At 41.8% G+C, this 20,696-nt stretch overlaps 2 protein-coding genes across 44 annotated transcripts in view; one reads left to right on the forward strand and one right to left on the reverse strand.

Moving 5' to 3' along the window:
• Positions 1 to 20,696, forward strand: part of LOC6581992 (CUGBP Elav-like family member 4) — a 326,873-nt gene that overhangs the window by 264,193 nt on the left and 41,984 nt on the right. For all 43 annotated transcript variants that reach the window (XM_015162225.3, XM_032730841.2, XM_044010242.1 and 40 more), the window contains one exon: positions 11,680 to 11,759. In XM_015162225.3, the coding sequence (XP_015017711.1) occupies positions 11,680 to 11,759 (80 nt within the window). The remainder of the gene's footprint in view (positions 1 to 11,679; positions 11,760 to 20,696) is intronic.
• On the reverse strand, positions 8,483 to 10,204 carry LOC116804294. The gene is made up of 2 exons (XM_032730852.2): positions 8,736 to 10,204; positions 8,483 to 8,680 (listed from the first exon to the last, which is right to left on the reverse strand). Exons 1-2 carry the CDS (start codon positions 9,303 to 9,305, stop codon positions 8,669 to 8,671), a joined length of 582 nt encoding a protein of 193 aa, XP_032586743.2. The 5' UTR covers positions 9,306 to 10,204; the 3' UTR covers positions 8,483 to 8,668.

Genomic DNA, 20,696 nt, shown 5'->3' on the forward strand with positions numbered 1-20,696 from the left:
AAGACAACAACTGGAGACGGCAACTGGCAACTGGCAACTGGCAACTAAACAAGAGCAACACAATTTTTCGGCTGCGCTTAACAAATGTTACACAAAGCGTCGCATCAGACGGACGAATGGACGGCCGGAGGACAACAACTGAGCCTGACTATTTGGCCAACTGGCTGGTTGACTGCGTCCGTCCTTCGAGTCCAGCTACAGCTGCTTGCTCTGCTTCTACTGCTGCTGCTTCTGCTGCTGCTTCTGTTGGTGTCATTTGTTAAAGAGGCTTGTCAACATGCCTTATAACAAGCCGGCTACGGTTTGCTCTCCAACTGTATCTCTGCTTCGCCTGTAAAGTGGCCGATGGCAGTTGAGTCTTGCCCAACTTGTGGGTGGCGCTTGGGTGACCCAACCCAACCCAAAAAAAAAAGCCGAAAGCAATAATATTTTAGCTTTTGTTATAGGTTTTTCAAGCTGGCAACAGCAGATCGCAGCGAACGCCTGGCTGTTTGTATTTTTGTAGCATACTTTTGTGCATTATTTGCAAAGCACTTGCAGAAAAGCAGTCCGACTTGGCTTTTCAATTTGCCAGCCAGGGGAGACATTTTGTTTGCCTGTATACACAAAATATTATATTCTTAATTGGTGTTTATTGTGTGTCACACACACACACACACACTCCGACACTTATTTGTATTGTAAAGGCCAAACGCACACATTCACACTTGGAGACGTTACGCACTCGAGAGTGCCATAAAAATGTCAACGCTGCATTCTGGCCAAGTATTAAATTGTTCGGGCCACAACAAAAAGCATAGACAACTTGCCTTTGCCTTGTTCAAATGTAATTTGCAGCTCTCCTTTATCTACATATATATGTTTTTTTCGAAACACATCCCTGCGGCCAGAGCAAATGCAATGCCAGCTCTGAATGCTTGTCTAGCTGCTCTTTTCATATACATATACATATATACCTCTCCCTCTCTCTCTCTCTCTGTCTTTCTCCCTCTCTTTGTTTGGCTCGCAGGCAAATTTCATTCAAACAAAAAGTTTTGTATCTCTCTTGTCGTGCATGTGACTGTGTGTGTGTATGTGTGTGTGTGTGTGTGTGCGGTAAATTGCTTATGAAATTGCAATTTGAGCTCACTCTGTATATGCTGGTCACTGATTTTTATTTAATTTCGCCTACGGATGCCACAAAATATGTATGTGTGGCCACACACAGAGACACACATACACACACACACACACACACACAGTGAGTGCAAAATGTATTACATTACATGAGACACACGGCATAAATTTCAACTATTTTGCATATTCAGTTCAAGTGGACAGCTGAGCCATTCATTCACTCACTCACTCACTCACTCAGTCAGTCCGTTAGTCAGTTTGACAGTTTATCAGTTCGTTGGGCAATAAAATGTATTATGAACTAAATTTGTATGGACAGCCCGAACTCAAGTTTCTTTCATTTCATTTTTGTTTTTTGCCAAATGTTATTAACTGTAGTTGCAAATCCTGGCTAAATCCATTGGCTCATGCCGGCTCTGTAGGCTTTCAGAAAAACTTTTTACCTTTTGTTTATGTGCTAGCCAAAAACTTTTTTGCTCTCTCCCAAATCAAGAATAATGGTCCCATTGCAGATTCCAGATACTGTGCGTATGTGTGCATGTGTGTGGGAATCTCATATGTGTGCTGTCTTTTTGATTTGTATGCAAAGTGTTAAGGTTCATGCTAAGCCAAAAAAGGAGTTCAATTTCAGCATCCGCTTCAGCTTCAGCTTCAGCTTTGGCTTCAGCTCTACTCGTAGCACAACGCAGGAGAGAAATTGGCTTGTTTGTCTTTTGCAAGTTGAGTCTATTTGCAATTGTAGTTGACCATATTGATAAGCTTCCACAGACTTCATTAGAGACATGCGTTCCCCAGCAAACTTTTGTGTGGGCAAAAGTTCAAGCCGAAGTCATAAATTGGGCTTCAATGGATTTGTGGCAACAACATCATATATCAATTCTTGATTGGAGTTCACTTAAAGCTGCGCAAATTGTTGAGAAAAAACTCGGCCTGAACTATGAGAAAGATATATGGAAAGTCTTCTTAGTAGGGAAAGCCAAAGGGACATGAAGTTCTTATATCAGATAAAAGAGATTCAATCCACCGCAAAGTGTTTTCTTACTTTTCCCCTCATTGTGCCCGAAATATCAATATAATTCAGTCAATTTTCCATATTGCCAAACACAACATGCAGCAATACGCAATCAAAACTCTGTTTAAAGCGATTTATTATGGGTCTGCTGGCAAAAGTTAAAGCAACTAATTCGCTTTTGCCAATCTCATTATTTGGACTGATTTTTTTTGCTTTTTGCTTTATTTTCATTGCAGCTTGTTTTTGTTGCTGCTCGCATATGTTGACCATGTTGTTTGGTTGAGTTTATTTGATTTTTGTTGCGGCGGTACGAAAAATGTTGTCCATTTATGGTAAAATGCATTCAACTGTGAGTGTCATGAGGCAAATGCAATTTGCAGAGCTGCAATTGCAGCAGCAGCAGCAACAGCAACAGCGGCAACAGCAGCAGCAGCAACAGCAACAACTGGTGACATCCTTTGCGTATGGCATTACCTTGTTTGTGTGTGTGTGTGTATATAGTTGATATGGTTGTGCGTGTGTGTATGTGTGTGTGTGTGTGTGTGGCAGGGCTCATCATTGGTGCACAGTGGCACATGCATCAAACAAATTCGATAGCGTTGCTTTCTGGCTACTGGCCAAGGCTGCTGCCGCATAATAAGCGTAAACGTTGGCTAACAAGATTCATGCAACGCTGTTGTGCCCCGGAGGCAAACATGCAATGGCCATCAACGTGTCCTGTCCAACGTCGCCAGTCCACTTCCACACACACACACTGACACACACACATACACACACACACACAGTCAAGCGTCGACGCGACTGAATGGCAAATTGCGAATTGCGAACGAAGCGCGCTTAATGCAACTTTGTTGCTCGGTTGATGTTGCTGCTGCTGTTGCTGCTGCTGCTGCTGTTGTCAGCTTCGTTGGGGCAGCGATTGAAAAATCCCACTTGGGCGTTTTTAATTGGATTTTAAAATACTTGTCCCATGCAGGCTGGCCAGAGAGCTACAGCAGCAGCAGCAGCAGCAGCAGCAGCCAGCAATGACCATAGCCATAACACGAGCATCAACCTCAGCTCTGACTCCTCCTCCCCGCTGCTCTACCCCCTGCCCCTCTGTCGCTCTCAGCCAATGGTTCAGCAAGAACATATCGACCAGCAGACGTTGGTCAGCAGTCAGGGGCTCAACACGCTCGTTATCCTTGTTTTCTGATGCTGCTGCTCCTGCTATCCCTCATGCTCCTGCTGCTGCTGCTGTTGTGCACAATTTGGTTACGTGTTTGACCTGCGGCGATTTTTCATAGCAGAGCCCAGTTTATATTTTTTGCTGCTGCTGCTGCTGCTGTTGTTGTTGTTGTTGCTGTTGTGGTGGTGGTGTAGAGCCCATACATTAATGGCATTGCGAAATTTGTATTGCAAATGTCACTAAGGGTCGGCCAAATGAATCCCAGCCATAAATATAATCACATGTGTTCTTCCTTACCACAAACACAATCGCCCAGCTTTATTCGCATGCCACGTGCAATGCGATACGGAAATTGTGGATCTATGCCAGCTTAGTTGTTGACCTCTTCCGCTACAATTTGGCAAGTTGAGTTTAATTTAAATGAGAGCTCTGACTGTCTTCGGCATAATTATGATCATTAGCATATTTGATTAAAAAGTCTCATTAGGATTTGAGTGCGGAGCCCTCGCGCGCTGACAGTTGGCTGCATCATTTCACGCCTCAACGGAAGTTGCTTAAGAATACAGCAGAGCAGCCTGAAAACAGTTGAGAGTCGAGAAACAGATTTTAATTTCAACTAATTGCCAAGTCGCTGTTACCTGGCAGGTAAATAGCGAAGCAGCTGGCAACTGCAGCATGCGGCATGCAGCATGCAGCATGCAGCCAGGCGACGCTTAAGTAATTAAAGCTTGCACTTCGTTAGCTTTAAAGGGCGAGAGTCCTTGCCTTGCCTCCTCCCGTCTGCCTCCTGCCTAATTGTAGCAAGTGTCCGGCTCTGCGCTTGATTGTATGTAAATGCAATCCGAATGTCTTTATGTCTCTGCCTCAAAGCAAAAGTTGTCTTTCAGCTCGGACTTTCCTGCCTTTGGCAGGACTAATTTACTTTTAATTATTATAATGACTTGAAGTTCGACAAATTGGCCCTAATGCGAGTTAGTGCGTCAGCGCAGACAAATGACATCCTGCACAAGGTAAATAATCAACGCAGCCCAGGACATCAAGAAAGAGTTCGGGCTGTCCATGTTTAATGAATGCTCAAGTACTTTAGCTCAGGCTAATCAGTTGAGTACTTGGAGCACTTGAAGCACTTTGATTTGAGGCAGACAAATTGCTCAAGAGCTGTCAGCTTTTGGTTGATATAATAATGTTTATAATGCTATATGCTTTAACAATTAACGATGGTGTCTTTTTGGACTCGCATATCTTCCAAAGTCCACGGCTCGACCTTAGGAAAATATTTTTCTTTTACGCAAGTTATGCTAAGAAAAATAAATTTCACATAAACAAAAGCAGGGAAAAAAAAAAACAAAGAAAAAACAACACAAATCACAAACAAAAGCTAAATAAAAAAAAGTTGGACAAAAAATGGACAAAAAGCACACAAAATCAACTTTGATTTAAGTTTACAAAAATGCTTAGCAATTGCTTTGCTTTTTTAGCTTTTGTAGTAGGCCTTTTATTTAATTTCTTTATTTCATAATTTCTTGATATACACACGTCTGCTATTGTTCACATTCAAACTTAAAATGTATCGATCCTCCTCTTTCTATTACTCAAAATGGCATGTTGCATATCGACAGCCTCCTCAGCCACCAATATGGTTAACTATCGATAGATGTGTATCTATCGATGGTTAACCATAATGCTGTTAACTTAAATCTAATATAACATAGGCTAGTAACCAGCTACAGTATACATAGGCTAGTAGCCTGCTACAATTCGGCCATCCTGACTCTGAGATAGCCCTCTATCTCTGTTAATTTTATATAATATTTGATACTTAACTTCCTAAAAATAATATTGTGTTTACATGTTTGATACAAAAAAAAAATTCTTACCGATATTCTATTTACATGTTATAAAAATTAAATTATTAATTAAATGTTACACACTAGTTATGAAATTAATATCTAAAATATAAGTTATTATCTCTCTTATGCTTTTATCCAATGTCTTATATTGCTTGCACTCCAAACACCTTGATAAGGATTCCTGGATAATTGGAAACCGTCAACGTCTTTTATCAAATACCTATCGTTCTTCAGTACTTTATCTATGACATATGGTCCTTTGGATTTAGGTATTAATTTCCTTGATATTCCCACCGTGTTGTCAAAATTCTTAACCATTACATAATCTCCTGGCTTGTATACTTTTGCAGCTTTCCTAGCATTATTAAAGTTCTCTTCATTCCGTGTTTGTGCTGCAGATTGATAATGTTGTGCTTGTTCTCTAATATCTTCTAAATTCTGTGAACTGCATATATCTAATCCTATTATTTTCTCTAATTGCTCTCCTAAACTATCACTAATTTCCCCTTTTTGCGCTATTCCGAATAACATTACGCTTGGCAATTGCTTGGTGCTACAATGTTGAGTGTTATTCAAAACATATTCCACCCTCTCAATTATTGAATCCCAATGCTGTCCATTATCACCTTCTATTAGTTTAGCTATCATCGGACCTAAACTTCTGTTTATTCGCTCCACCTGACCATTCGCTTGTGGCGATCCCGTTGCAATCCTAATATGCTTTACCTTTGCTTCTTCTAAAAATTGGTCAAACTCCGTTGACGTAAAACAACTTCCTCTATCTGATATAATACATTCTGGCTTACTGTATGTTCTAAAATATTCTCTCAATGCCTTTACAACTTCCCTAGTGCTTGTTGTTTTAGTAGTGAATAATCTGACAAACTTTGTAAACCCATCTACTACTGCAAAAATGTATTTCTTTGATCTGCCGTTATCCACTGGTCCATAATGGTCAATATGAATTATTTGGAACGGTTTATTCCCCTTTGGAATGCTATGCAGCAACCCTTCTGCTTTGCCCGTTCTAGGCGAGAATGCTATGCATTGCAAACAATTTTCAATATGTTCTAAAATTTTCTTTTTCATATTGGGAAACCAATATGATTTACTTATTGCATTAAGCATCTTGTCCCTTCCAACGTGCCCTAATTCATTGTGATATTTGTACAATACATGTTCTTCCATCTTTTCTGGTACATAATGGCTAAAGTTTCCAGTTCAAAACTATGATATTTTGCTTCCGTTTCTGTCGTTCGCTTTGAAAAATAAAATACAGGATGCAGCTTTCCGTCTTCTTTCTTTTGTAAAAGCACTGCTCCAAAACCCATTGCACTGGCATCACAATGCAATTCTACGTCATCTTTATGATTATACAACGCTAATACTGGTGCCTCTAACAATTTCTCCTTCAAGCATAAAAAACAATTTAGTTCCTTTTCTTCAAATTGAAATTTTCTATCTTTCCGCAATAAGTCATACAACGGTTTTGCCAGAGTTGAAAAGTCTTTTATAAATCTTCTAAAATATGAGCACAACCCGAGAAAACTTTGCACCGCCTGAACTTTATTAGGTATTGGGAAATTCTTTACCGCTTCTAATCCCTTATCATCTGCTCTAATGCCATCTTCTGATATTACAAATCCTAAATATTTAACCTTGTTCTGCAAAAATTCACATTTATCCAGCCTCAACTCTAATTTGTTCTCTACTAATCGTTTTAAAACCTCTTCTAGTATCTTAAGATGCTCGGACACATCTTTGCTGGCAATCATTATATCATCCATATATACAATTACCTTGCTTTCCTTTATTAAATCTGCAAATATATCATTAACGAACCTCTGAAAAATTTGCGGAGCTGTTTTTAATCCCATAGGCATTCTCAAGAACTCAAACTGTCCTAACGGCGTAACAAACGATGTGTATTTTACTGACTCTTTCTCTACAAAAACATGAAAATATCCATTCTTCAGGTCAAGCTTCGTGAAAATAGACTTCCCCACTAGTCTGTCTAACAAATCATCAATCAACGGCAAAGGATAATTGTCTTTGATCATGATCTTGTTGAGTTTTCTAAAATCAACGCACATTCTTAAATCTCCTGTTTTTTTCTTTACTAATACTATTGGTGAAGCATACTCTGAGCAACTAGGTTGTATGATGCCATTTCTAAGGTATTCGTCTAACATTATCTGTAATTTTTCCTTTTCAGTGTATGATAACCTTCTTGGTGAACAGCTAAACGGTTTTGCTTTCTCAATTCGTATATTCATTTCGCATTTCTTTTTAGGTTTTACTGGCCTTTCAGCATCTACATATTCCACTTTCAGCAATCTAATTAGTTTTTTCCGCACATCATAACTAATATTTTCACCGATAATATATATCTCTTTTTCATTGTCTCCGTCTACCACATTAATTTGAAGCATGCTGTTTTCAAAATTATCGTCAAAAACGCTTTTGCTATTTATTTCCATTGACTTTTCTAAACACTCTTTTGACCTATCGATCTCTTCTTTGTCTAATAATTTTTCTTCTAATTCTTTATTATTTGACCATTTGTCTAACAATTTCTCTTCTAAGTCTTTGTTTCCTAACACTTTATTTACTAACTTCCTTCCTAATTCTTTATTTTCTAACAATTTACTTACTAACTTCTCTCCTAATTCTTCATTTTCTAACACTTTACTTACTAACTTCTTTCCTAATTCTTCATTTTCTAACACTTTACTTACTAACTTCTTTCCTAATTCTTCATTTTCTAACACTTTATTTACTAACTTCTTTCCTAATTCTTCATTTTCTAACACTTTATTTACTAACTTCTTTCCTAATTCTTCATTTTCTAACACTTTATTTACTAATGTATTTTCTAACGATTTATCTAATGATGTGGTTCCTAAGAATGTATTTTCTAACGATTTATCTAATGATGTGTTTCCTAAGAATGTATTTTCTAACGATTTATCTAACGATGTGTTTCCTAACAATGTATTTTCTAACGATTTATCTAACGATGTGTTTCCTAACAATGTATTTTCTAACGATTTATCTAACGATGTGTTTCCTAACAATGTATTTTCTAACGATTTATCTAACGATGTGTTTCCTAACAATGTATTTTCTAACGATTTATCTAACGATGTGTTTCCCTAACAATGTATTTTCTAACGATTTATCTAACGATGTGTTTCCTAACAATGTATTTTCTAACGATTTATCTAACGTGCCAGCTGCTCTTTCCACTGAAATCATTCTCAAGGCGATTGGGTCAACATATAAATTGCAAGCTTCCATGAAATCTCTCCCTAAAATTACTTCAGACCTCATAGATTCATCAGGGACAACTATTAACCAAAAATTTATTTTCTCAAACTTCTTGAAAATATGAACAAATGTTTTTCCAATCACATTTAACTGGCTTTCATTTAGCCCAAAAGTAATTTTCTGCGTGTGCTTTAAGTTTTATTCCAACTGGGACACACGATTTTTTAATAAACGAAATAGGACTTCCTGAATCTATGAGGCATTCTGCAATAATGGAGGCATTATCTTTGGACTTAAAATGTATACTGATTAACCTTACGAAATTGTTTCCAATATCATCCTTCCTCTTCGTGCATTGTGCCACCATATGATCCTTAGCGCCGCAGTGGTAGCACGTACCCTTCTCCCTCTTGGGCTTCTGACAATCTCTTGCCCAATGCCCCTTATAGTTGCAATTGAAGCAACGCGTCTCCTTCATTGCATTATCGAGCCCTGGTCCCACTGCTGTTGTCCCTTTTCCTCCAGTAGATCGATGCAGTGGCAAACGCACCTCTGCAAAAGCCCTTACCAATTTGCTGGGGTCTTCAAAGCACTGTATCCTGGCCTGCGCGCGTAAAACTGCATTTGGGATTCCTTCAATGAGACCATCCAGTAGCTCGTCTACATCTAAACGAATTTCCCTTGCTAAACGTATTTTCTCTTCATAATACTGGGTGAACTTCTCATCGACACTCCATATACGTGCCCCAAACTTGCGACGCATTTCGGCCTTGGATATCTTGCTTCCGAATGCTGCTGCCAATCCATCCAATAATGTGCCCAACGGTTGCACAATCCTCGATGAATCATCATGTATCCATTGCATGGCTTTCCCTTTTAATTTGGCCATGCATAGCAACTTTTTTGCATGTCCGTTAGTTGATATAATTGAGATACATTATTCAATTGCGCTATCCAGTTGCTAATAGACTCCTCCCCAGTGAATTCCACCATAATTTCTTTAGCTAATTTAAACATCATTGACATCACTTCATCATTGTGCGTTGTATTTATTACACAATTTTCACTGGCGCCCTTTTGGCGCGCGTCAGTCGCGCGTTCTTCGAATTCAACTTCTGCATCGACGCCATTTGCGCTAATTTCGGCACGCTTGCTATTGCCGTCTCTGTCCAATTGTCGTGTGTGAAAATTTTTTAGCTGCTTCTTTGCTGCGTCGATCTGCTCACTTAGCTCTCGCAAAATATTCTCATTCCTGTCTATTTCCTCCTGTTGCATTTGCACTGTCTGCGATACTCCAGTTTGATCTGACTCCTCCTCTCCCTGTTCCACTTCGGGGGCGCTGCCGCGCAAATTTGCGGGCACGCCATTGAGGCGAGCGACAAGTTCAGTCTTGCACCCTTGAGTCGACAAGCCCAATGCAGCTAGCCACTTCTTTAACTGCACCACAGATACTTCGTCTATGCTTAATTTCATTTTATTTAATTTGAAAAATTAGTGTACTTTATCCCACTTCTGAGATTGTAGTAGGCCTTTTATTTAATTTCTTTATTTCATAATTTCTTGATATACACACGTCTGCTATTGTTCACATTCAAACTTAAAATGTATCGATCCTCCTCTTTCTATTACTCAAAATGGCATGTTGCATATCGACAGCCTCCTCAGCCACCAATATGGTTAACTATCGATAGATGTGTATCTATCGATGGTTAACCATAATGCTGTTAACTTAAATCTAATATAACATAGGCTAGTAACCAGCTACAGTATACATAGGCTAGTAGCCTGCTACACTTTTGTTATATATTTTTGCTGTCTTCTTTTTTTTTCGTGCTCGGCCTGGCATTCAGCATTTTTCTGCCCCGCCTCCGTCGCCCTTTTGAGCTCTTTTTCTGCGTCGCAATGTTGCTGGATTAACAGGCAACAAAATATATATTTTTTTATTTTTATTGTTTAGCAGCGCTGATTCGCGCCCAGCCTCAGCCCCTCCCTCCCTTCTCATGGCCGGCCTGTGGGATTGTCCAACTGTTGTCTGTAGGGCGCAGGATTTTGTTGTCACTTCAACACACACACACACACACACACACAAAATACATATAAAAATGAAACAAGTGCAAAAGTGGCAGCAAAACAAAAATCCACTTGAATTTTTTACACTGTATTTTTTGTACATTTGCAACACGATAAAAAACACAGAAGGGAACACAAAAAAAAAAAAAAAGGAAAATAGAAACAAAATATAAAAATCTTGTTCCTGTTTGCACGCGAAATTTGCGCTTGTCTGCCTTACGGCTTGTCAGCTCGCATGTTGCAAGGTTTTAGGCGGGATTTGTTGCGCGCTCGCACTGCATGCCACATGCCACATGCCACATGCCCCGGCGTCAACTACAAAGGCAAAGACAACGGCAACGGCAGCGGCAGCAACCGCCGGAGTCGCAATTTAGGCAGCGCAACTGCCTGACAAATAGATGGGCGGGTGAATGGTATTCCCCTCCTGCTCCTCCTCCTCTTCTGCTGTTGTTGTTTTCCTTCTGTTGAGGGGTCTTAATTTTTACCATTGTTGCTATTGTTGCTTCTGTTGCTTTTGCTGTTGTTATTTCCCCCAAGCGCTAAGGCCCGAGTGAAGGTTAAGCTCTACGCGGAGATCAACTCTCAAAGGCCTAGATTAATTCCTGAGGGTTTCCGCTAGACTCTCAAAGTGCGAACTTGCCTTAAATGGGGCAAGCTGACTTTTAAATGCAGAAACATAATTTGTTTAATTGTTTAAGGCTGTCAAACAGGTTGAGCAAATAGCGGCAGCAACGCCTCCACACTGCGAGCAGCTGGCGCACAAATTACAAAATAATGAGCGCCAAGTGCGATGTTTTTTTTTTTTTATTATTATTTATTCTTCTTCATTCTTATTTTTTTATTTTTTTATTTTTTTTTTTTTTTTTGGTTTGAATTTAACATTTACCGTCCGGCCGACTATTATTTTTATATAATGGCTGCTGTGCCTGGTCTGACGCTGCTCCATATTGGCATTTCGTGGCAGAAAATGCTTTTTAATTGCACTTAAAATTTTATTTAAATGCGACGCACACATGCGCCAGCTGCCTGCCAGCCATTGCACACGATTCTTGTCATGCGTCTGCAAAGTCAAGGGGCTGAAGCAGAACTTAACTGAAATGCTCTTGATAACGAGCGTGTATCGAGAAGAGTTGTACATATGCATGTGTATGTGTGTATGCTTACTTAAATTGTATTGTTTGCTTTACTTTCAGGCTGCGCTTTCGTCAAATTCGGTTCCCAACAGGAGGCTCAGTCTGCAATAACCAATTTGCACGGAAGCCAAACTATGCCGGTAAGTGTCTATCCCTAGATATCTATATATATACTGTACCATGTATAGCTGAAGAGATAATGAAATCAAAGTTCAGGCTTCAGTTTACATAAAGATCTTCAATTTCACTTTGTAAGACGCACATAATTCCAACAACAATTGAATTTGAATGGAAATTTAAGCTCTAAATTGAAGTTGATGTTGGAAGTTTTTACTTTTTATTTTTTACTTTTGCGCGCTGCTGTCAATTCCCACGCCTCTTTGTGTGTTAGTTGACCAAGTTTGGCAAATAAAAATCTGAAGCCTTAAATAATTTTTAAGCTTCTATACGAGTATTTTCTTTTATTTCTCACACACAATTTTTTTCCATTTGTCATGAACAAGCGCCTGCGTGTGTGTGTGTGTGAGAGAGAGGGAGAGAACCAAACTAATGAAATTTCCAACCTGAAGTACTTAAGGAGCTGCCTTGTTGTTTGTTGTACAACAATCGTTGTTGTTGCTGTTGTTGCCGTGGAAAAGTACTTAACAAACTTCATTTAAGCTTCAAGTGGCAGGAGCCCCAAGTTTCCTTTGGCCACGTCTTAAAAATAAACTCGAATTAAATTAAATAGCGAGCACAAATTATTATTATAATATGCTCTCCTTGGCGCCACTTCAATGGGAAATCAGGAGCACACTCGGCTCTAATTTTCTCAACAACAAAAATGAAATAAAATAAAATAAAATAAATATACAAATCACAGCATCAAATTGTTTGACAACCGAGAAGCCGCCTAAAAGTTCTTTTTCTCTTTCTTTCATTTTTCGTTTCGTTTCATTTTTTTTTTTTTCTCTCTCTTTTTTTTTTCTTTTGAGTCTTTGTGCAACGATTTTGTTCCGATGACTGACTTCATTATGCAGACATTTTGTAAGAAAATACCATATAACTACATATATATATTTAAATGTATATCTGTGTGCGTGTGTGTGTGTGTATGTGTGCTCTATGACAACGTTGCTCTGCTCTGGCCTCATCGCGGTGCGGGAATTATTTTTTCTTGTGCGAAAATAAATGAAATTTGCATGACACTTGAGTTATTTTGCACGTAAATTGCTTCTTTTGACAAACAACACAGGCAAATATACAAAACCAGTCAACGAGCGGACAGCAAGGGGGCGTGGCAGGCAGGCGCAGCAGTAAGAGAGAGAGCAGGATTAAAGCAAACTGAAATGGTTGCCATTGTTGTATTTTTGGTGTTTACATCAGTGCAGCGAACAGAACGTTGCCAAGTCAACTCCATCTCTCTCTCTCTCTCTCACTCACTCACACTCTATCTGTCTCTTTCCATAAGAGTGCAGAGCCGTGCACGAGCATCCTGTCCGCTTGCCTCCTGCTAGCCCGCTTCAAGTTCTGGCGGCTGCTTTATTTACCACTCAGATTGTTGCCTGGCTTTACGCAAGGCGAAGGCGAATTTTCCATTTTCGGTTCATGTAGCTGCGTGCGTGTGTGTGTGTGTGTGTGAGTGTTTGAGTGTATCTATTTGCGTGCTGTGCCTCTCTACGCGCTTCTCAGTCGCGTTGCCCAACTCGTTGTCGCATTTAAATTCAAATTCAAATATTGTTGATGAAATTTGTTGCTTAATTTGCAATTTAGATGCGTTTTTAAACAAACGACCCGGTTTACCCGAGCTTCGCCTCTCGCTCTCTCTCTCTCGCTCTCTCTTTCTCACTCTGCCCCTCTGCTCCTCTACTCGTAGCCCTTTAGTCAAATCATGTGTTTACTTAGGCGGAACTTCTTGCTGATAATGAAGATGCTGATGATGCCCATGATGATGATGATGACGTTGATGATGGCGCCAGTCGCGTAATTACAGCTGCCTGACGCCAACGCATAGCATTGCCTTGGCTTGGCTTTGCTTAGGAGGAATAGCAAAATCAATGCAACCATGCCGCAGGACAAGCACACATTTTTTCCCCTTTACAATAACACAAGTTTTCCGGTGGTAACGCAACCCTAAAACGATGACTTCAGGCAGGCGGGCCCTCCCCCCGACCAACCGCCCGCCCGCACGTATGAATAAAAACTTCAAAAACATAGCCGCAAGTGAGGCGCAACTAGAGGCCAAAACAAATACGACGCAAACACAAATCCAAATGCAATCGAAATCAGGCAAACAGTCGCCGCCCGGGCCCTAAGTCAATTTCAATATTTCACAGAACGTCACATTTTACAGCTGATTGCCGTCAATCCGGCTAAAATCAAAGCATGTCCCGAGGGCGGCTCTGTGTGTTCCAGAGATAGAGATACAGATCTGAAGAGGCAGCTCCCTGCTAATGCAATGCTAATTTTATCCTGCTTTTGGCCCAAGCACTTATTATTCCTCTCCTTTTTTTTTACTAACCATTCCATTTAACATGCTTCGCTTGCTTTGCGGCTGTTTTCTAATTAGCGACTCACGAAAGTATGGACCGCCCCTGCGAGGCGGGATGGAGCTCGGTGAGACGCACTCGGCACTGCTGCAGGCCTACAATCAACTGCACTTCAGCCATGTCGCTCTGACCTGCCACGCCCATGTCCATGTAGACGCCCACGGGCCGTACAGCTTAACAGCGACAGCTGCAATTTTTCACCTGGCCAATTTTTAAGATGAGCAGCTGAGCAGATGAGCAGCTGAGCAGGCGAGCATCAGCAGCACCCAGAACGCCCCCCAAAGAGACGAAGCTGGCAAATTGCGAGCTAGCGTGAAGGCAAGACAAAAAAATGTAGAACGGAGCAGGGCAAGAAAATGAACGTAGCAATTTCTGTTACGTTTTTTTTTTTTTTTTTTGTAATTTTAAGAGCGCGTGTTTTTCTTCTTCTGCTTCTTTTTTAGCTGCCTGCACATTAAGCATTTTAATGTCAGTTAGGCAGGTCGGCGTGTGTGGGGCTGGGGCTGGAGGTGGGAGGGGGCGAGGGATGGCAACTGTGCGGCTGGCAAGTTGGCAGTTGTAATTGCAATTTGGCATTACGACGTCTGGTAGCAGCTAGCAGGTAGCTGGTAGCCAGGTAGCCAGGTAATTAGCGCAAAACGACGCGCCAGCTGTTGTATAAAATTTTTAGTAGCTTGCACAAAAGTACGCTACACTTTTGCTCCTGCATATATTAATTATACAACGGGCCGGAGCCAAATTGCTAAGTGCAACAACAACAACAATTGCAGAGCAGCAGCAGCAGCAACAAAAAATTGATTGCCTACCTGCAGGCGTCAAAGTTGGCAGCAGCAGCAGCAGCAGGAGCCGTAGCAGCAGGAGCAGCAGCAGACAAACCACAAGTTAATTTCAAGCTTAACAAAGTTTTTTCTCGGCCTCGGCTCGGCCTCCGCACCCTCGCACCTCCGCTCGGACGCTGAGGCTTGGCTTTCAGTTTGATGTACCACAAAAAGCTTTTAAAAATTTTTTGATTACGCCAAACCTTAAGCAGCTTACGCACGCCCCCCGCACACGGCCAGACCAGCACTCATTAAAAAGGAATTTACAATCGTGCGACCAGAATCAGCTCGCCGAGCTGCCCAACGTGGACAGTTTCTATTTTGGCCCGGCTCGGCACAACATGCACATTCGGTTTGGCCGCTGTTAATCCTCTGGCACTCAACATGTTATAAGTCGCTTTTAGTGCGGTTTTGCAAGCGTTTTCTAAACACAGCCACAGTCGCAAAAAAAAATGGAAGGAAATAGTGGCAGCGTCTAGTCGACGCAGTGCATACCCTATACGAATGACGCAGAACTGAAATCTGAAAAAGCCCTGGCAAATTTTTTATTAAATATAAACTGAAGTAGAAAGTCATAAAAAATATGAATATGAAACCCACCGCAGCCACGCGACTTCAGCTAGTCGCATGGACCACACGCTGTGCTGCAGGGTATTAAAAAAGTTTACAGTTGTAAACAATAATTTCGTATTCACTCAACACAACATTCGCTTTTTTCCACACATTTGCATAAGCCGCTGATGCGATTTTTTTTTCTCGCTGTCGCTTCACCGACTAGGTGAGTGTTGTGTATGTATGAGTGTTGTGAGTGTGTGTGTGTTGTGTGTAAATGCGGCTTAGAAGCGTGGGCGTGGCTGCTTGTTAATGAAAGCGCGCGCATGCATTAAAGCTGCTCTCTAAATGCTTTTGATTGGCGAAGCGCAAAAGCGCCCCGGCAAAAGCAAAAATGGCCATCAGCAGCTGCAGAGATTGACCAGGAGGCGGCGAAGGTGGAGTCAAATACATAAATAAATATATTTTAAATTACAGTCAAAGTGACATAAAAACTTAGACCGAAGAGCCCGTACAGCGCCGAATAAATTAGGCAATTAGCATTTTTTCTCTCTCCATCTCTAACTCTCTCTCTCTCTTCAGCTTCACTTACTTTTTTTCTTGTTTGCTCTTTCGCTGGGCAGTAATTGTTTGCACAGCCCAGTGGGGCGGGGCCTGACATTTGCATTTGCCAGCTGGTTGAAAGTCAACAAACTAACTGTTTGCTTAGATGAATTAAGAAAGCAAAAAGCACGAGAGATGCTCAGGCTCAACTCTAACTGGAAATCTCCCTCTCCCTCTCTCACTGCCCACACCAACTCCCAGTCGAGTGAAGGCCGAGTTTAGGAAATGCGAAGCTGCCTCAAAGCACATCAAACGCAAAGTTCTGCAAATTAATAAGCGCGAATATGAGTCAAGCAGGCCGAGCGGCTTATTTATATACAATGACAAGATTACAAGGAAGGCTAAAAATACGCAAATGAGCAGCAGCATTGGGGAGTAAATCGACACTGCCGCTGCCTAAGTAGATCGTTAGATAACTACACAAATTAAATACATACAAATTATATACATAACATCTAAAGTCTCTGCTGAAGTGAGTCCATGTTAAAGGCATTTTGGGTGCACAGATTTAAAAATTGCTCACGCTCTCGAGAGCTACAAGGAGAAAGCACACACACACACACACACACACCCAACTAACAACAACAATAATGCCAACGATAACAAGAACGACAGCACACACACACTTACACACACACTCACATACATACGCATATCGGGCCGGTTGGCAGGCAAACAGCGACGCGCTGCTGAGTTTTTCTGCTGTTTTCTATTGTTCGCAGCTGCTGCACATTAGAAATTCAACTTCGTCTACTTTTAGGCGCTGAACAACAACCAACAACAGCAACAACAACAATAGCAACAACCTACAACAACAACAGCAGCCAAACAATGGCGTGTGAATTAAAATAGAAACAGAGTCCGGGCGTCTGCTGGTCGACATCTTAACACAGCCAAGGTGCGAGCGCTGTGAGTGTGTGCGTGGGTGTGTGTGTGTGTGTGTGTGTGTGTATCGGCGCTCAAGCGTTAAGACAGCCAGCGGCGCCATATTGGACGCCATTTTTGTCAAGTCACATTAAGCGATGCGTCTGCCTGACGAAAATTGAACGCTTTCGCAAGACGCGAGAAAATTGTTGTATAAATAAAAGCATAATTGATGCGAGCCCAGAAACAAAAGCAGCCCAAGCAGAACACTTGGCGCTTGGCATATGTTGCGCCAATTCAGCCATGAGCCAGAGCGCAAACTATGCGGCTGCAAAGCTGCGGCTGATGGACTAGGCGATGCCCTGTAAATGAGTGAAGCTGAAATGTGTTTAAAGACCGTGGGAGTCTCTGTCTTTCTGGCAATGCTAGGCTGGGCTGGCCTGGCCTGGCCTGGCCTGGTTCCTCAGCTCTTGGCAGCGCATGGCCATTGCATTGCCAGCTTAACACACTTTTGATTGCTGGGTATAAAAAACCGAACCGAACTGAACTGGGTTTAAAAAAAGCAACCACTCGCGCACACAAATTTGTTGCTTTTGCATATTTTACGGGCGCTCGTTTGGCTGAACGGACTGCGAAAACAGGTTGGCAGCGCGCATATCATTTTTGGCTCGTCGCAACGTATTTACGTGCCGCGATGCGTTGGCATTGGCATTTTTCACTTCTTTTGCTGCTCAGCTTGAGTTTCTTTTATTGCCCCGCAAACGATGTGCGCCAGCCTCCCCTCTCACCCACCTCCCACCACACACCTCTCTCTCTCTCTGTCTCTCCCGTGTGTTGTCAGCTTGCAGATTTCGTTCGTTGCTTTCTTTTTATTTTATTTCACTTTTTTTTACACATGACGATGTGAAATTAATTTGAAATTTAAATGCGCGTTTTGGCAGCTGCGAAATGTCTTTGATGATTTCGTTTGCCTTTAAACGGCATGTGCTACACGCATTTGTATTTGTGTTGCGGCACTCGTGTTTGTATTTGTATTTGCATTGGCATTGGTAGTGGTATCTCTGGCCGTATTTGTGCTGCATAATGAGCGTGGCGTGACAGCGAATTCCTCATTGCATATTTTCAAGGTGTCACCCTGTTATTTTTCAAAGAAGCGCCAGGACTCCATTTGCTTGATTGAAGTGCCGGAAATTTTATTAAAAGCTGATACAGAGACATTAAACGGAGGTGAGCTGGACGTATATAGGAGAAGATGTGATTATATTCTGAGAAAATTCAATATGGAATTTAGAAGATTATATAGGCTTGTGGCTCCCATGAGTCCATACACGAAATCTTCTGTATTCTCCCAGTCTGCTCTTCTTCTTTTAGCCAACATCTTCTTCATTCCTCACTTCTGTTTTTGTTATAAATCGATCGAGTTTCGGCCGTGTCTCTGACATTTTCACAACTCATTTGTTGCCGCTCAACACATGGGCCAATAAGCGGGCATCCATATGCCGCCACAGCCTGGCTACAGTACATAACTCTTGTGGCTGCAAGGGCTGGGCAGGGGGTGGGGGGCAGGGGTGATGGGCAGACCATTACCACCACTAAATCAGTGATGTTTAGCATATTAGACACATGCACAGGGGCCAATCTGTTTGCTGTGCTCGGCTGCCTCGCACTCACTCACTCTCGATATTGATTTGGCAGCGCCGAGTCGCTCGCTCCGCTCCGCTCAGCTCAGCTCAGCCCAGCCCAGCCTGCCATCAATTTCAATTTTGCTCCAGCGGCGCAAATCCAAACACCGCTGCCTGGCGCACACACAATTTTGCCGGCATTGCCTGCAGACGCACCACTCCAGCCACCGCCGTCTGCCTAAAGCCACTTTTTCGGTAAACTAATTTTCTTGCTTCAATATCTTGACAGTGAAATTGGCACGACGCTGGCAAAACGCAATCAAACCAACACACACGCGTACCCAGTGTGCGTGTGTGTGTGTGTGTGCGTGTGTGTGTGTATTGGTATATAAATAAGCAGTGTATACTTTTAAGGTGGCGATACCTTTGCTACCTTTTGCCCAACTGTTTGCTATTGACATCACGTTTCGTTTAAGCCAAAAAGGAAAAAGAAAGGAACGAAAAATGAGGAAAAACTGAGCCACTGAGCCACGCCCAGCTCTTCAGAGCGAGCCACGGCAAGCTGTGCCATAAATTTCTGGTTTAGTCACCGGAAATTTAAGCCAAGTCGCCAAGTTGCTTATTAAAAACTTGTCGTAGCACAAAAAAAAAAAAATGAAAACAGTAAAAAAAGGAGAGCTCGAACAGAAAGTGTCCTTTTGCGCGAAATAAAAATCTCACATTTCCTAGGCGCATAAAAGGCACATCGTAATGGCTGCTGCCGCCTCGGCGTGCCACATAAAAATCTGATGGCTGTTAAAAGCGCAAAACTTCCGGCTTTTTGTGTTCGGAAACGGGCTGCGTGCATCATTAAAACTGACATCGCGAGTGTCGCGTGCGGCGGCAACCCGAAAAAGTGTGCAACATAAAAATGCTTGCAGCTGCGCTGCAATTTGCTGCCATCTACTTGTCTTTTGCCTCTTGTCTGTCTGTCCTCCCAACTTGCCAAACAGCACGTTATAAACAATTTTAATAGACTTGCTTAAGAGCAAGCATTGGCCAAACAGCCAATCCAGCTGAAGCCGTTTACGCCTCTCGACTGGCCCTGGACAACATTGTCGACTGTTGCAGCTGCAGCTGCGTTCATTGTCTTTTGCATACTGCCCTCTCTCTCTCTCTCACTCCCTCACTCAGTCTCTCTTTCTTACTTTTTGGCATTTTCTTCAGCTTGCGCTGGTCGTTGTCGTTGTCGTTGTCTACGTGCTGCAAGTGGCGTCCAATGCGGCGGCTACTTTATTTAATGCACGTCTGTTTGCATAAGCCCAAACCTTATTGAATCGACAACGACGCGCACTCCAAAGGCGAACGCATCATCAATGTATGAGCACGTTCCGCTGCCTGCAGCAAGCTGCAACTGCAACAGCCGCAGCCGAAGCAGCAGCAGCAGCAGTGCAAATGATGAGCAAACTTCGATTCGCATGCGAATGCAGACAACGTCTGAGCATCAACTTTAATGAGCCACACGAATTTGCCAGAAATTGAAAGCTGACGTGATTTGTCTAAGAATATCAAATCAAAAAAAGAAAATAAGAATAAGAGGAAGAGGGAACACTGCGAGTCTACCTACTATAATCTAGCTGCCATCAAATGCAAGTTAATTGCAGCAGTAAACGAAAACATTTCAATCTTTAAAATCGACAAGAATTCCGCCTTGGCTTTGAGTGGAAACACGTAGAACTTCGACGATATCATTTCCGGCATAAACATTTTATTTATAGTTGAAATCGTCTGGCTTTTTGTTCCCATTTACCTTCACACAAAAAAATGTTGTCAATTTTTGTTCTTGTTTTTTGTCTTTATTTTGATTTTGTTGTTTTTTTTTTCTTCTTTTTTTTTTTTTGTGTTTTGTTTTGTGGCAAAAGTTTTGTGGCGTTGTCTCTGCGCTGCTTGTCAAGTTTTGTTGAGTTGTTTGTTCTGCTGCCGCTGCCTTGCGGCTGCTGCCGCTGTTGCATGCCTCGAGGCGTTGTCAGCTGAGCTGGCTTTGTGTGGCATTGCTTTTAAGTTAATAGTGCTGCATATTTTGTGGCAACTACTCCCGCAGGTATTTCGCA

Source organism: Drosophila mojavensis, unplaced genomic scaffold (assembly GCF_018153725.1).
Source record: "Drosophila mojavensis isolate 15081-1352.22 unplaced genomic scaffold, ASM1815372v1 contig_74, whole genome shotgun sequence".
Lineage (NCBI taxonomy): Eukaryota > Metazoa > Arthropoda > Insecta > Diptera > Drosophilidae > Drosophila > Drosophila mojavensis.